A 16,701-nucleotide genomic window follows, 5' to 3' on the forward strand; every position below is an offset into this window, starting at 1 on the left:
GAGGTCAAAGTTCAAACCGCACGAAGGAACTGCGGCTTGTTCTGTGTATTTTTTTAATTTTAATTTTTTTCACTTTTTTTCCAACGTATAAAAAGGTAGCGGAGTTGTCTGTGGTTTTTTTTGTGTGTGTTTTTTTTAATGGTTAAATCTTTGGTTTGTTTCTTTTTTCTCTTGGAGGCCTTTATTTCTCGCACTTGCCTTTCCCACTCAGAGGCCAGTGGGGGGCCCGCGTGTCTCAATCTTGCTCAGTCCGTCTCACTCTCTCTCTCACTCAGTTCCCCCTACCCTGGGCTAAATGGGAGAGAGGCACCTGGGATCTGGGTGGGTGAGGAAATCTAGTCATGTCAGGAGGTCACCCGCGCTACATGGCTTGGATGTGGGGCTTGGAGACCCTCTCTCTTGGTCCTCCCCAGAGAAGTAGATCCTTCCCCTTCCTCCTGATCTTAGTCCCAGCTCATACAGGAGCCAGAGTTCCCAATCTCCACTCATCCCCACTTACACCACCCCTCACTCCCAGGAGACAACAGAGACCGGTGTTTTAGTTACTGGCATTTTTTTTTTTTTTTTTGGCACAATTCAAAGGTCCACCATCAAGGTAGACCCAGTCTCTGTCCCTTCCTCAAGCAGGAGGTCATGGTTGGGGAGAAGAGGAATTCAGAGGGTGCCCCATGCCCCATTTCTCCAATCCATTCATCTTCCTCTCTTTCTAGCCCAGACCCCTGGCCCCTCACCTCAGACATCACACCTAGCCCAGAGCCTGGTCTGGGGTCTCCCTCCCCAACCCCCATACAATGTTCCCCAACCCCCCAAATCTCTCGCTCACACAGACACACGGACACAGGCTCTGTACAGACCACAAAATAAAAACGATGAGATAGTTTTGTTTCCCGGAGTTCAGCCGGGGGACTGGAGTGGAAAGGGCAAGAGGGGAGTGGGGGGCACAAATTCCCCCATCACCTTCCCAACCCTGGCTCCCTTCTGCCCCCCAGCCCCTTGCCCTGGCCGGCCCCCAGCCAACGATATTTGGTTTCCTTTTTTTAACATTAAAGTTCTATGAGGTATTTGGTGCCTTATCTCGAGTCCTCGGGGGAGGGGGCCCAGGGGGGAGACCTGGGGCACACTTGCCCCTCCCTCCCTCCCATCCCCTTCCCAATATTTGGTTTCACAGCTGTAGTTAAAGCTTGGGATTTGGTTATTTTTCCCCCTCCCAGGAATTTTCTTTTATTGTTTTTCTTTTCCCAGTTATAGGGGTTGTATGGGGAGGGTCCCCACCACCCCCCAGCTGCATGGGGGGGTCCCTCCACCAGTGTCAGGGCATCATTGGCCCTATCCCTGCTCCCTACTTCCTCCTCTGCTGTCTGCCCCACTCCCCCCACACTGGGGTTGGGGAGAGGTCCCAGGTGGCAGGACTTGATGGGGAGGAAGCAGGATGAAGTGGGTGGTGGTGAGTCCTGGATTTTTTTTCTCTTTTTTTCCCTATTTTATTCTTTTTTTCTTTCTTTTTTCTCTTTTTTTCTTTTTTTGGTCTGAAATCATAGTTTTTGTTTGAGTCATCTCCACCATGCCTTCCATGCTGCCTGTCTTCTCGGAGGGGTTTTTGGTTGTAATTCCTTTAACTTTGCTCTGCTCAAATGTCCTTATTGTCTGCCCAGGCCCTCTCAATAGTCTCTTCTCTTCAGGAAATAAAAATGGACAAACTCAGAGGTAGGGTGAGGGCAGGGAGTCGGTTCAGCAGAGATTCTTACATTCCTGCGAGGCTGGCTGATGGCATGCCAGGCCCCATCATGGGTGCCAGGGTCCGAGGGGCAGCCACTCCACTGGTACCAGACAGGGCACCCCAAACCCCCGAAACAGCCGAGTCTCTGCCGCCTCTGTGGCCCAGCCCAACAGTTTCATTTCCCGGGTGGGAGAAGGGAGACAAGAGAAAAAGAACATGGAGGCCTCAGGGCCCAGAGTGGCATCCGACGAGGCTCTGCCTCTCCTCAGTGTCCAGCAGCACTGTCTCGGGGGTTCCCCCTCCCTCTGCTCTGCTCGGACCAGCAAGGGGCAGGGCCACGCTGACTTCCATGGCTCTCGTCCTTCACAGCAACACTTTGGTTTGAGGAGAGACACAGAAAGAATGAGATTGAGAGAGATGAGAGAAGAAGGAAGAGAGAGGGTAGTAAATGAGAGAGAGGAGAGAGAGAGAGAGAGAGAGAGAGAGAGAGAGAGAGAGAGAGAGAGAGAGAGAGAGAGAGAGAGAGAGAAGCAGAGAGAAAAGTTACAGAGGAGAGGGGACAGATGGAATAGAAAAAGAAATCAAAGGAGGAATCAAACCACCCGAAAGTGTGTTAGTTTTCCTTCATCCATTCTTTTTGTCTTCTTATTCCTTTTTTCCTGTTGTTGTTTTTTTTAAAGCTTTTTCAGTTGATTGGGGTGGGGCAGGGAGTATGGGGCTCTTCACCCCAGTCCCTGGCACCCTTTCTCAGCCCTGCCCACCCACTTCCATCTGCCCTGGCTGAGGGACAGGCCTGCCCCAGCCGCCCCCCTCCGGCTTTCCCGAAGACAACGTCCATGAGGTATTTGTGAGGAGAAAGAAGCATCTGTCCTTCCATCCGCCTTGGGGACCAAGGGCCTGGACAGGGCTTGGCTCCGCCTCTCGGCTCCTTCTTATTCTTGAAGAGCTCTCTTCTTCTTTCCCTTAAATATATATATAAATTCTTTTTTCTAGTTTTAATTTATTGTTTGTTTGGTTTTTTGTTTTTGGTTCAAAACTTCGTTGGCCTCCACAATAGCAGGGGGCAAAGTGGCTCCCAGCGGTGTCTCCTCTGTCTGTCGACGTGGAGATGTGTCCGGGGCTGAGCAAACACAGGGTCCAGCCAAGACTAGAGGGAGGTCTCATAGGAGCAGTGGCTACCACAGTGCCCTCTCAGATGGGGACCACAGGTCATGGCACTGTCCCCGCCACACGGACCCTGATAGGGATGCCATCTCAAGGAACCCCACCACTGGGGTGAGTGCGTGTCTGCATGTGTCAGGGAGAGGAAGAGGCATCTGCCAGTATCAGAGGGGCACAGGGGAGTGGGAGGGAGTGAAGTGAGTTCTCTTTTTGGTTTCTGGTCAATGTCAAAGAACGTGAAGGATTCCACGGATAGGCACTGGAATATGAATTTTTTTTTCAGGGAAACTGACAGACAAGGATGGAAAGAAAGACAACTTGGATGCCCTCACCTCATTCCCTCTTGCCTGGAACTTCCACCTCCCCATAGGCCAGGGAGGGGGGAGGTCCCAGAGCACAGGAGGGTGACCTGGTGAGGGGGGACATGTGAGAGCTAGAACTTAGCAAAAATGGCCTAGCCCACCCTTCAAAGGGAAAAGGGGGAAGTACAGGGGTGAAAAGTCATCCCAGGCCTTCCCCTGCACTCTCCACTGGCGGGGGGAGGGAGGAGGTTAAAGCGAGACCCCCTGCCTGGGTGGGGAGAGCTGGGGGGAGGGGAAAGGACGCATGGTGGGGACACATTCTGTTGAACACAACGCTAAAAATTCTGTACATCCTTTGGATGAAGCTACTGAATATTTGGTGTAAGGTTGTTCAGGCCCTTTCTCTGTCACCTTTCGGAAAAGAACATTTGGTGGTGGTGCTGAGCCCCACCCCTCTGGCCCAGGCTGTGCCGTCTTCACTGGCCCAGGGCTGGGGGCTGGGGCTAGGAGGCTGGCACGTTCTCTTTTTCCTTCTTTGGCTCCCTGCTGGGGAGGCAAGGTTGCAGGTTGGCCCCACAGCCAGGGGCTCAGGGTGAGGTCCGCCCTCAGGCTTCTAGGCCCCTGGCTGGGGTTCTTATTTGGTGTCCTAGCTGTGAGGATGAGCACACTGAGGTCTGGCTTGCAACTGGTTTTTGGTTTGTTTGGTTGGGGGGGGTGGGGGGGGGTGTTGGTCTGTTTTTGGTTTTTGTTTGTTTTTCACTCTGGTTCCTTTGGGGCAGCTGGTTTCTGTTGTGATTATTTTTGGTTTTCTTTTTTGTTGGTTTCTCTTCTTTCTTTCTTTCTTTTTTTTTTTTTTTTTTTTTTTGGTGGTTAGATTTTTTTGGTCTTTTCTCCCTTATCACTCCTGCTCCAAGGCCCTCCTACGCTCCCATCGCTGGCCTCCTCGCTGTCTTCTAGACGGGGACCGAAGTGGGGGTCAGAGGAGTAGGAGGGGAGGCGTGGTGGGCCCTCACTCGGGCTTGGACCCTGCCTCCGGCCCCCCTGGGCCTCCAGGGGTCTGTGCTGTGGCCTCACTGCAAGTGGAGGAGGAGGACGAGGAGGAGGAGGAGGAAGAGGAGGAGGAGGAGGAGGAGGAGAGACCCGGAGACTTGCTGGAGATGGAGGCTGCCACAGCTGCAGCGGCTGCAGAGACCAGGCCCACGCCAGGCGGGGCGCTGAGCAGGGGCAGCCCAGCGTGGTTCAAGAAGAGCGGTGAGGTCACCAGGCCAGGGCTCCCCGGGGCCGCACCAGCTGCCCCCAGCACCAGGTTCCCGCTGCCGTCAAGGCTGGTAAGGGGCAGGGTTCCACCAGAGGCCAGGGCTGGCAGGGAGAGAGAGAGGCTGGGCTGGGGGCACCTTCCAGCATCCTGCCCACAGTGCCCCCTGTCTTCCCATCAGCCCCAAGACCCCCATGAGCAGCCCTCACACCTTCCCCAAAGGTGAGATGGGTATGAAGAGGTGAGCAATGCAGTGAGCAGGGGCAGATGGCATGGCTGGAGCAGCAATGGAGGGGCTCGAGGCCCGTGAGGGCAGGGCTGGTGACCATGGGAGTGACATGAGGCAGCACGCACCTTGGATAGTAGCCAAAGGGTTGTTGCTCATGAGGGCTGGACTCAGCCCGGAGCTCAACCCCACCATTGTGCTTCTGCAAGAGGCAAAGCAGAGGCATTAGCAGGGGCGGGTCCCGCAGAACTGGGGCTCGGCTCCCCACCCAGGAAGCAGCAGCAACCCTGCTTCTCCCCACAGTCTCCCCAACTGCCCACTTACCCCGCGCTGGGGTTCAGGCCCGACAAGCCGATAGCCGAGTGGCTGCCTTGAGGGCTGGGATTTGTGCTGTTGGTGGTGGCCGGGGGTGGGGGAGTGACAGAAGGAATGGAATTGAGGGGGGGCGCAGCCCCGCCCCCGCCCCCACCCCCTCCGGCTGTCCGGCTGGGGTGGAGCGTCCCCACAGCTGAGGATAAGGTAGTAACTGCCAGAGAGAGACAGAGAGAGGGAGACTTCAGCTTCTGCTGGTCCTCTACCCAGGAGGCTGGGTCGCCTCCTGCCTGCCTCCTCCAGCCTCAGTCTCCCAGCATCTCCTCAATCAGAGCTGACTCAGGCCTCCTGCCCTCTCTTCCCAAGGCCATTTCTTCGTGCCCCTGCCATGGTGACAGCAATCACAGTCATCGAAGTAAGAGTAGCTGTCACTCACTGAGCCCAAGCCCAGTACCCTGCCCTGAACCTCATCCCAAGGCTCCTTTTATACAGATAAGATCTGGGGGCTCCCAGAAGCCCTAAGGATCCCTCTAGGAGCCAGGCATGCATGAGGGGTGCAGCTGGGCACCAGCTTTCGGCTCAGGAATTGGCAGGTTGAGAGGGCTCCGAGCCCACTCAGGCCAGACAGCCAGGGCAGCAGCTCCTGGCTCTGTCGTGTCTCACCTGTGCCCTTGAGCAAGCACCTTCACCTCTCTGGCCTTCAGTTCTCTCATCAGGAAAATGGGATGACAAAGTGGGTGTGAGGATGAAATGAGTCAATATTCTCTATAAAGCATTTAGAACAGTTTCAGGCACACCCTTACTACTTTTATAAACCTCCACTTATTACTTTTTAACTTGGAAAGGGGCAATATGGTGGGTTTTTTAAAATGGTACTCTTATGTATATGATGCTGTGTCCCAGGAAAGGAAGGCTTTGTACAAAAGAGTGTGTGTGGCCCGGCTGGTGTGGCTCAGTGGTTGAGCGTCGACCCATGAATCAGAAGGTCATGGTTCAATTCCCAGTCTGGGTACATGCCCGGGTTGCAGGCTCGATCCCCAGTAGGGGGTGTGCAGGAGGCAGTCTATCAGTGATTCTCTCTCATCATTAATGTCTCTAGTTCTCTCTCCTTCCTCCTTCTTCTCTAAAGTAAAAAAAAAAAGTGTGTGTGACATTTGTATGTATATATGCATGTATTATACATTCGCAATAATTTTATAAAAACTGAGGCCCAGAGAGGTAAAGTCACTTCTGGAGCTCGCACAGTTTATAAATGCCAGGAACAGAACCCAAGTACATCACCTTTCAGCAACCCCATGCTTTTCTCTGGCCAGGAGGGGGGAGTCTGCCCTCTCCCATCCGTCCCCCCTGCGCCCTCATCCCCAGGCTCAGCCTTGAGGCCCATGGACACCCTGAGCCACTTGCAACCCTTGGACTCAGGCCTGCATTGTGTTCTTCCCCCCCACCCCACCCCTACCATCTTCTGCCCTCCCTGACCTGTTGTGCTCAGACTGCTGGAAGCTTGGGACATCGGCAAGGTCCCAGCACTCCCTTGGGGTGTGACCTGGGGAGAGAGAAGAGAAGGCATAGTCAGGCCACTGTCTTCCACCAATCCCTGTGGTGCTTCTGTGGGTGTGACCCCTCCTCCTCTGCCCCCAGGATGGTGGAGGGCTCTGGGTACAACGCTCTATTGGTATTGTGCCAGGTGTTTTCCACTTTCTCCACTGGTACCCGAGGTGATCCCGAGCCACCAGCAGGAGCAAGTAATTCCCAGCTGAGGGCTCTCCCCACCCTCTGACACTATGCAGTTGCAAGGCTGAAGTGGGGGATGATGGCGGGGTTGAGGGTGTGTGTCTCTGCATCAGAGTCAAATGGCTTGATTTTCTGGGAACATCCCCCAGTCACCTTGGCTTCCCTGCCTCGTCTCCTTCCATCAGCCCCAGGAGCCTCACTTTAAATGTGACCCTGTCTCTCCTTAGCACTGCCCTGCCCAAGTTCAAGTTCAAGCTCCTCAGCATGTAACTTGGGTGTCTGGCTCCTACCTCCTCCTACCCTCCCCTACTCATCCAATACATTCCAGCTCCACACGCTAAATGTACTAGAGTTCCTCCAATTGGGCTTGGCAGTCTGGCTTCCAGGCCTTTGTGTAGCCTAGTCCCTTTGCCTGTCCTTCACGTGGCTGGCTCTCTCTTGTCCTTTATGACTGGCTCCGATGGTCCGTCTTTCCTCCACTTCATGGGGGGAGGTGCTCCTCGGCCCCTTGCTCCTCTCTGTAGTGTCACAGCCCTTTCCACACTGGATGGAACAAAGGGATGTCCTAATGCAGTGATGGCGAACCTTTTGAGCTCGGCATGTCAGCATTTTGAAAAACCCCAACTTAACTCTGGTGCCGTGTCACATATAGAAATTTTTTGATATTTGCAACCATAGCAAAACAAAGACTTATATTTTTGGTATTTATTTTATATATTTAAATGCCATTTAACAAAGAAAAATCAACCAAAAAAAATGAGTTCATGTGTCACCTCTGACACGCGTGTCACAGGTTCGCCATCACTGCCCTAATGTGTCTGATCCTGAGCGGGCCTGTGTGCACACCCAGGGCTGTAATGTCCGGCCTGTGTCTGTGTGGTTGTGAACCTGTGTGGGGAGGTGCCTGCCTCTCCTACCTGGTCTCTATCCCTGTGTGACAACGTCCTGTGATAACTGTCTGGCAATGTTGGTATGTGTGGGTGCTTGTGCCCCCCACATAAGACCACAGTTCCCTGGAAACTCTGTCCCTGTGTGACAGTGCTCCCCCCGTGGGATGCTCCACACAGGTGCCTGCTGCGGGGCAAGGAGGTGGCAGACTCTGTGCCCCCAGGGCTCTGGTACCAGATGGGGGCTGTAGCTGGCCGGCTTCCCGGGGCTGGGCAGCATGGGGGCCGCGCTGCAGGGGTTGATGCGTTTCTCCTTCTGGCGCCGGTTGCAGAACCAGACGCGGATCACTTCCTTCTCCATGTGCAGCTGCTCCGCGATCAGCAGGATCTCCTCTGAGGTAGGCTTCTGGTTCTGCGGGCAGAGGGCTCATTAGCCCGGGCCCCTCTCCCACCCGCCGCCCTCGGCGCCGCCAGGACCGGGCCTCACCGCTAGAAAACTCTTCTCTAAGGCGAAGCGGACGTTTGTCTCGATGCTGGTCCTCTTCTTGCGTCTCCGGCCTGGGAGCCCATCGAAACCCAGGCTGGGGCTGCTCAGCTGGTTGGGGCTGGGCAGGCTGGAGTCCACGGACATCGTCTCTGTGCCGGGAGGAGACGGGGGCATGAGGGGGTGCCTCCCTCCGGCCCTGCGCCTGCCGCCCGCCTGGGAGCCCCGTCCCACCTGCGTCGTTGAGCCACTTCTCCAGGAGGGGCTTGAGTTTGCACATGTTCTTGAAGCTCAGGTTGAGGGCCTCGAAGCGGGAGATAGTCGTCTGGCTGAAGTCGTTGCCGTAGAGCTTGCCCATGGCCAGGCCCACGTCACCCTGGGCCGCCGGGATGCGGGATGCGGGAGGGGACGGTCAGAGCCGGCCCCTGGTAGTGGGCTCGCCCCGCCCACCGGCTGACCACGCCCTCGCCCCGCCCTGGAGGGCGCGTCCTCGCCGCGCACCGGGGGTCCGCCCGCCCCTCACCCCCACGCCCGCCGCCGTTTCGGTTCGGGTGGCCCCAGACCTGCGTGAAGCCCAGCTTGATGCGGCGTTGCTTGAAGGTGCGGGCGAACTGCTCCAGCTCCTCCAGGTCACTGGGCTCCTCGGGGTGGGAGGGTGGCTCCAAGCATTTGGGGGGCTGCGGGTGCGAGAGGTGCGGGTCGGGCAGCGTGGGGCGGGTCACGGCCTGGTGGGGTGGGCAGGTGGGCGGGATGCAGGACGGAGGACCAGGATGGGGCTCAGCAATGGCTGCGCAGTCCTCCCTCCCTCCCTCCCTCGCTGCCGCCCAGCTTCTGCCCGCAGGTCCCCTCCACCGGCCCCACTGGGCTGTCAGTTCCCTCAGGGTGACGCCCTGCTGCCCCGCGTGGGGCCTCCCGCTGCTGGAACTCTGCCGATTCCCTCCAGCTGCAAACTCCCGGAGGAGCAGGCGGGTTCTTGCGCCTAGGGCTCTTTCCCGGGAGCTGGGGGCCATGATTCAATCTCCTCTCCCACGGGGAGTCAGGGGCTCTGCTGCGGAATTGCTGGGGGACTCAGTTTCCCCCTCCGCAGGATGGGACAAGCACACCTGCTCTGCCCACCGCATGGGCTTGTTGGGAAAACTTGGTTAAAAAAATGGTATTTCCCTAAACACAAAAGATCTGAAGCAGGCGGTGGCTGCGGGGAAGTTGGTCACACAGGTCCCTGATCCATTATCCAAAACCCTGGGGCCAGATCTGTTTTGGAATTCAGGAATTTCTCATATTTTAGAAAGCCTACATGGAGCATATATCTTAGGTGATGTGACGCCACCCATCAGGGTCCGGGCATCAGCCCCGTAATCGGACACATTAACATTCTCAGCAAGGCCCGAATCACACAGGAGGGATAGAGCAAAGTCACTCATCGCCTTGGATCAGGTCAAGACAGGTTTTGCAGCCAAATTACAAGACATGGGTGCCCACATTACAAGACAACTTGACTTTCCGAGCATTTCTGGATTTCACAATTGCACCAGGCCCTCTATTAGTCCCTAAACTTTAAGGGTTTTCTAAATAGTTCATATAATTCTTTGAAAGGACTGTTACAAAAATGGGTAGAAGGGAATTTTGAAATCTGTAACGGATTGTGAACAATTCGTTATGCAAGTCTAGAACCCAGGCAGCAAACCAAGAAAGGCCATGGGGACCAGGCAGGGGGAGACCGAGACGGCCTGGAGAGCTCGCTCCCTGTTTGAGGGGACCCCTGCTCCGGCCAGTGACCAGCGGCCAACTGCCACCAAGCCACATGGACACAGATCAGTTCTGCCAGAACTTCTGGTTTGTCCAGAGAAGCTGGGAATCTGGCATTTACTGGGAATTTTCTTGTCAGCTAATTCAATTTTTACAATATGGTGTGGGCCAAAGAATACATATCTGTGAGTCCCCGGTTTTCAATGTCTGATCTGAAAGGTGGGTGTGAATTAGTACCCAGCAGACCCTTCTTCAGAGAACCTTCCATTTGGAGTCCTGGAAGAGACCCAAGGCATTTGAACCCAAAAGCTTTCAAACCTCCCAGGTTTCCCGTGTTTGTGCACATGTGCGTTCAGGGGTAGTGGGGTCGGATCGAATCTTCCATTGACTTCTCAAAGGAGTCCATGTGCCTGAAGGGCTAAGAGCCACTGATTTGGTTGACTCCCTTCATTCCACGATTTTTAACCTTTTTCATCTCATGGCACACATAAACTAATTACTAAAATTCTGCAGTACACCAAAAAATATATTTTTACCCATCTGACAAAAAATAGGTATAATTTTTATTCATTCACCCTAGACGGCTATTGTTGTGTTGGCTGTTGTCATTTTTTAATTTGACAATCTAAGGGGAAAGAGGCCAGTGCCCCTGACTAAATAGTCAGGTATGGCACGTTTTAAAAATTCTTGCAGCACACCGGTTGAAAGTCACTGCTACAGAGGGAGATCCCGACAGCGAGAGTGACTTGCTTAAGGCTCCACAGCAAATTAGTGGTAGAACACTGCTGGGTTCCCCATCTCCCAGCTCCTGTCCTGGCCCCTGTGGCTGGGGAGTAGGCTAAATGGGGAAGAGACCCTCACTCCCACCTTACCCTCCCTTCCGCCGGTCCACTGCTGGCCCAGCCTGGCACACTCGGTGGACACTCACCTGGGTGGGCAGCCCGGCCCGGGGCTGGGAGGTCAGAAGAGCTCCCTGGGTTTGCTGAGGTAGCTGGAATAGATTTGGCGTCGGTAGCAGGCCTGGGGAGACAAGCGCGGACACACAGGGTGAGGGGGAGGGGAGTCCTGTGCGGGCAGTGGGGAGGCCACCAGGCTGGGGCCTTACCTGGCTGACTCTGCTGGGCCTGCGGCAGCAGGAACTGAGCAGGGGGCTGGAGGTGATGACCCGGCACAAGCACCAGCTGCTGGAGCTGGAGAAGCTGCTGTATGTCCTGGTGGGAGGGGGTGGACAGAAAGACAGCCTGAGTCCCCCTGCCACACCTGAGCCCCGAGGGATGCTGCACAGGGTGGCCTGGCACCGGGCAGTGAGGATGGAGCACAGGCATCGCTGAGCTAAGAGCACCTGGGAGGTTTGTCCCAACCCCAGGCTTCCGGAGTGTCCTACCTGGGCCGTCCCAGGAGGGCCCACTCTTTATTTATCTTTTCTTTCTTGATTAAATATTTACCTTGTCTCACATGCCCATGGAACAAATAGAATTGTTTAAAAATGTAAATCACGCCAAGGCCTTTTAAAGCACCCCCGAGACAAATGGTATCAAGTCCGGAATAAACTCTAAAATATTCCAGCACACAGTGGGCGGGAGACTATGTGACCACTTTGGGAAACTCTTTGGCACTGTCATGGGAACTGTGTTTCCCCCAAAAAGGGTATGTTGGAATCCCCACCCCAGACCCCCAGAGTGCGACCTTACTTAGAGATAGGTCTTTGCAGATGACCAAGTTAAAATGAGGTCACCAGGGTGGGCCCTAATCCCCTGTGACTAGTTTCCATATGAAAAGGGGGAAATTGGATGCAGAGACAGATTGCACAGAAGGGAGCCAATGTGAAGTCACAGGGAGAAGATGGCCATGACAAGCCAGGGAGAGAGGCCTGGGACAGACCCAGCCCCAGCCCAGTCCCCAGAAGGCACCGGCCCTGCCAACACCTTGATTTCAGGCTTGTAGCCTCCAGCACGGTAAGAGAATACATTTCTGTTGTGTTAGGGCCTGAGTGACTGAGTGTAGGAACCAGAACTGCCTGGCAGAGGGGAAAGCACGTGTAAAGGCCCTGTGGTAGGAGTTGAGGTCAGGAAAACTAGACACCCAACCTGTGGTTCTTCGTTACGGACGCTCTAGCAAATGAATACAGGCGCTATTTCTAACGCCGACTGCATGCCTGGGTATAAGCCACCACAAGTGCCTACACGTGTTCACCAAAAGAGGAGCTAGAATGTTCATGGCAGAACCATTTGAAGCAGCCCAAACCGGAAGACAGCCCAGGTGCCCGGAAGACGCGTGGATGGGGTACATACACTGACTCGTGGAACGCTACAGCGGTGAGAATGAGCAGCCTGCCACCTACAGGGACACACAGCGGCATAAACTTCCCAAGTGTAGTGATACGTGCAAGAAGCTGGTCAGAGGAGAGAACATCCTGTTTGATTCCTTTTATGCTCCATTTGCCTGTTAGACGTTGGGAGGCAGAGACTAGAAGGAACCCCAGGGAGCTGCCATCATCCGTTTCTAGATCTGGGTGCTAGTTAGATGGACGTGCTCAGTGAGTGAGTGCCACTGATCTGTATGCTTATGGTCTGTGCACTTTTTGGTATTTGTTAAACTTCAGTGAAAAGAATGAGGCAAGGAAAGAGGGAAAGGAAAAAAAAAAATCTAACCTCTCCACCAAAAAGTAGGAGTAAAGGTGAAGGAAGATTGGCAAGATATTGGTAGCTATTGAGCTGGGTAAAGATGTGTATGGTTCCTTATCGCTTCTCGCTGCTTTTAGGTTTGGACATTTCCAAAAGGAAAAGCAAATCCCCTCACACACAAACGGTCCAGTGGATTCTTGCAGCCCACACCACCACCAGTGAGTTCCTCCCCTGGCCTCTCCTGAGGCCTGTGCTAGTTTTCCTGACCTCAGCTCCTACCACAGGGCCTTTACACGTGCTCTCCCCTCTGCCGGGCAGTTCTAGTTCCTACACTTAGTCACTCAGGTCCTAACATAAAGTCATCTCTTCAGGGAGGCCCTCCTTGGCCACTTAATCTAAACCAGCCCAGCACTACACCTTCCTTGGTCACCTCTACTTCACCTCTCTCATAAGACTTATCATTATCTCAAGACTGAGGTCCAGGTGCACAGATTCGTGCACATCGAAAGGAAATTAATTAGAAGAAATACTTTAATATCACTATTCGCCCTTTCTCTATAATAAAAGTGTCAACCAAATTCACGATCCACAATAACAGATCGAAACACGCGTGTGCGATTGGCGCCAGTGAGAGCTTTATATGTATCACACATGTGTGAGTCAACTTAGCCTTTTATAGATATAGAATAAACTTGCTTAATTAGACCTGCTTTCTGATGTAGCTAAACTTTTTCCAGACCAGTGAAGCACCCCAACTTCTCTTCCAGGTAATTGTCAGCAACACAGCAGTAAATATCAACATGAAGCAGATTATTATTGTAGATCACACAGGGAGAACAAAGAGTAAAATATTTAACTGCAGCAGAGTTTGACTATATTCTGCGCAGTGAGAAAACCTGGAGTCATTTTCTTACTTCAGGTCAAGTCTCTAAACTTTCTAAATCTTCGTTTTCTGGCTAATGAAAAGAAAATAGGATTCCACCGAGTCTCCTATCTACCTACTCCAGGACTTCTGTGAGGATCAAATGAGACGAGGCACGGGAAAACACTTCACAGACATTTGGTTAAACTGTAAAATGTTTGCACTTGGCTATAAAGGAAGTCGGGTTCCTGGGCTGAAGAAACTCCAAGGAGGCTAGTCGCTAGGGAGAGGAAGCCAGGTGTTGCTACGTGACATCATTACCCGGCGCCCACAGTGACCGTGTCTGGGCTGGGCTGGGCTGTGGGCCGCATATTGCGCCATGGGGTCTTGGCAGCACTGGCTGCGATTTGGTGAAGTATCGCTCTGGGGTGGTGGGGGGGCCTGTGTCCCACTTGGAGGAAGCCGAGTGTTGGTTTGTTGGCTCCAGGTCCGAGGTGCTGTTTTGTTTTTGTTTTTTTAATGGCCAGTGAGCGTCATGGCAGCTCCTGCGTGGAGCGTCTGACCCCTGGTGGTCAGTGCGCATCATAGCTACTGGTTGGATGTACAGACGCTTAACCTTTTACATATATAGATATTTCTCCTGTTTACTCCCTCATGGTGCATCTTCCTCACTGGTACACCATCCCCAGGAGAGCGTGACCTTGACTGTTTTGGTCACCGCTGTAATCTCAGTACCTCAAACAGCACCTGGCGCCCAGTAGGTGCTCCACATTTCTTTGTTAAATGAACCAAGACTGAAGTTTCATAATTTACTTAGCGACTTTTATGTATAGTTGCAAGTTACAGGGTGGGACAAAAGTAGGTTTACAGTTGTGAGTATGCCAGAGTTTACTCTTGTATTATTATTTACCAATCATTGTATTATTTTCCATACACACAACTGTAAACCTACTTTTCCCCACCCTGTATATTACTTACAGTTACAATATTTTTTCCCTCTGAGAAACTGGGGGGATGACACATGCCCTCGATTCCTCCCAACTTAATGTCTCAGGAAGTGAACCACTGGGGGACATAAAAGGAACTCGAAGCTAAGTGCTTATTTCTCTAATATATGAACAGCGATTCAAAATCAGCCAAGACCGGTTTGGCTCAGTGGATAGAGCGTTGGCCTGCGGACTGAGGGGTCCCAGGTTCGATTCTGGTCAAGGGCATGTACCTGGGTTGTGGGCACATCCCCAGTGGGAGATGTGCAGGGGGCAGCTGATCAGTGTTTCTCTCTCATCGATGTTTCTAGCTCTCTATCTCTCTCCCTTCCTCTCTGTAAAAAATCAATAAAATATATTAAAAAAAATCAATAAGAAAAAAACCTAATGACCCAGCAGTAATCCGGCCAACAGACAGGTCTGGTGACTGCCCAGCAAAGCAAATACAAACAGTTCTGAATGAAAAGACATTCCAATTCACTCCCAAGAAGATAAACACAGCCACAGCCACACTGGGGCACTCTTTTTACCTATCAGATCAGCAGAGATAACAATGCCTGACATGCTCTGCTAGGGTGTGAGGGCAACACTTGCACACCGCTGGAGAGAGGTAATTTGGCAATGTCTATCAAAATTACAAATGCCTTAAAAAATTTTTAATCCTCACCTGAGGATATGTTTTTATTGATTTTAGAGAGAAAGGAAGGGAGAGGGAGAAACATCAATGTGAGAGAGAAGCATAAATCAGCCGCCTCCTGCAACCTGGGTATGTGCCCTGACAGGGAACGGAGCCCAGGACCTTTTGGTATATGGGACAATGCTCCAACTAACTGAGCTACACTGGCCAGGAGACAATTGCACATACCCTATTTTTGGTTAATTCTTACCTGAGGAAATTTTTTCCACTAATGTTTAGAGAGAGTGGAAGGGATGGGGGGAGAGGGAAAGAGAAAGAAACATCAGTGTGAAAGAGACACATCGATTGGTTGCCTCCGGTAGGTGCCCTGACCAGGAACAGGGATCGAAACTATCTGCAACCCAGGTATGTGCCCTTGACTGGGAATTGAACCCATGACCCTTTAGTGCATGGGCCAATGCTCTAACCACTGAGCACACCGGCCAGGGCCACACTCAAACTTGGGCACAATGATGTCTCTAGAAGGATATTCCCAGTAACGGGTGGCGTTTTAGCAAAAGAGTGGGAACGAGCTGAGCGTGCAGCAGTAGGGGACAAGTGAGTCCATCAGGGCGGAGCTTTACAATGAAATATTATGCTGCCATGAAAAATAACGAGGATGCCCTTTGTGCCCTGAAATGAAACCATCGCCAAGCTGTCCAGTTGAGTAGGAAGCTCAAGAGGCAGAACAGTGGGTACTGTGGACTACTGTCTGTGTTTTTAAAAAAGCATATCTAGGTATCTGCTTGGGTATGCATGGATTAGATCTAGAAAACTATTCCAGAAACTGGCAACACCATAAACCCTCTGTACCTCCTGAACATTTCTTTAGTCCAAATAAAGACATAAATATTGAAGTCACTTCTGCCCAGCATCTCTGCTTCTCCAACCATTTGTCTTGTCACATTACAACGTTCCTGTCCACCTGCCACGGCCTCTATTTCCTCCGTGTGCTTTGGAAAGTGGACGGAGTTTCCGGATGCTCCGACCTTTCACCTTTCTCACTCCTGCTGCTAATCCTCCAAGACTACAGCTTAAGGGGTGTGGAGTTCTAATGCTCTATCCTTTGAAACCGTTTCTATTCTGACTTCCCGTTCTCAACCCCCGTCTATAAACCTGCACGGCTGTCTCCCGTCTGCGTGGGCTCACCCTACATGTAAATGAGGGAAGCTGGGTTTCAGCCGCCACCCCATTTACAATGGACACTTCCAAGACCCCATACCTAATTTTGGTCTCATAATTTTGTCTTCTTTTTCTCTAAAAGGTCCTGCAAATTATGTAAGTGTCACACCCCACAAAACTGTACCCACCCTGCTCCACTAGGCATTTCTCACAATGCATTGCATTTGCTTACATATACTCTTCCTCTGCCAGAATCAAAGTCCAGAACCTGACAGGGCCTGGTAGCCCCCATTAAATGCCCATTGAATTCAATCAAATAAGAATAGGGGAGAACCAAGATGGCGGCATAGGTTAACGCCGGAGTTTGCTGCTTTGAACAACTACTTCAAAAGTTAAACTAAAAGACGGAAGGGACATCACCCAGAACCACAGGAACGCTGGCTGAGTGGAAGTCCTACAACTAGGAGGAAAGAGAAACGCATACGGACACTCAGAGGAGGCGCAGTGCTGAAGTCAAATTCTGAGGTGCGGAGTGCGTGGGGCGGGCTGGCAGCGGAGGGCGTTTTCAATCCGGAGGGAGTCGCAGACTCTGAGCTCCAGATACAGGCGA

The 16,701-nt window shown here is 52.7% G+C and overlaps 1 protein-coding gene across 12 annotated transcripts in view; it reads right to left on the reverse strand.

The window, feature by feature from the left end:
- Positions 1–546: 546 nt before the first annotated feature.
- POU2F2 (POU class 2 homeobox 2) overlaps positions 547–16,701 on the reverse strand; it is a 38,952-nt gene continuing 22,797 nt past the window's right edge. For 3 of the 12 annotated variants that reach the window (XM_059666394.1, XM_059666392.1, XM_059666389.1), the window contains 10 exons: positions 10,927–11,032; positions 10,750–10,841; positions 8,639–8,752; positions 8,310–8,451; positions 8,079–8,227; positions 7,827–8,003; positions 6,450–6,516; positions 4,986–5,187; positions 4,790–4,863; positions 547–4,539 (listed from right to left, as the gene is read on the reverse strand). In XM_059666394.1, coding sequence (XP_059522377.1) covers positions 4,190–4,539; positions 4,790–4,863; positions 4,986–5,187; positions 6,450–6,516; positions 7,827–8,003; positions 8,079–8,227; positions 8,310–8,451; positions 8,639–8,752; positions 10,750–10,841; positions 10,927–11,032 — 1,473 coding nt within the window. In that variant the 3' untranslated portion in view covers positions 547–4,189. Of the gene's footprint in view, positions 4,540–4,789; positions 4,864–4,985; positions 5,188–6,449; positions 6,517–7,826; positions 8,004–8,078; positions 8,228–8,309; positions 8,452–8,638; positions 8,801–10,749; positions 10,842–10,926; positions 11,033–16,701 lie in introns of all 12 variants that reach the window. The other 9 variants (XM_059666393.1, XM_059666390.1, XM_059666391.1 and 6 more) reach the window with 4 other exon arrangements.

Source organism: Myotis daubentonii, chromosome 15, assembly GCF_963259705.1.
Source record: "Myotis daubentonii chromosome 15, mMyoDau2.1, whole genome shotgun sequence".
In the NCBI taxonomy this organism is placed as follows: domain Eukaryota; kingdom Metazoa; phylum Chordata; class Mammalia; order Chiroptera; family Vespertilionidae; genus Myotis; species Myotis daubentonii.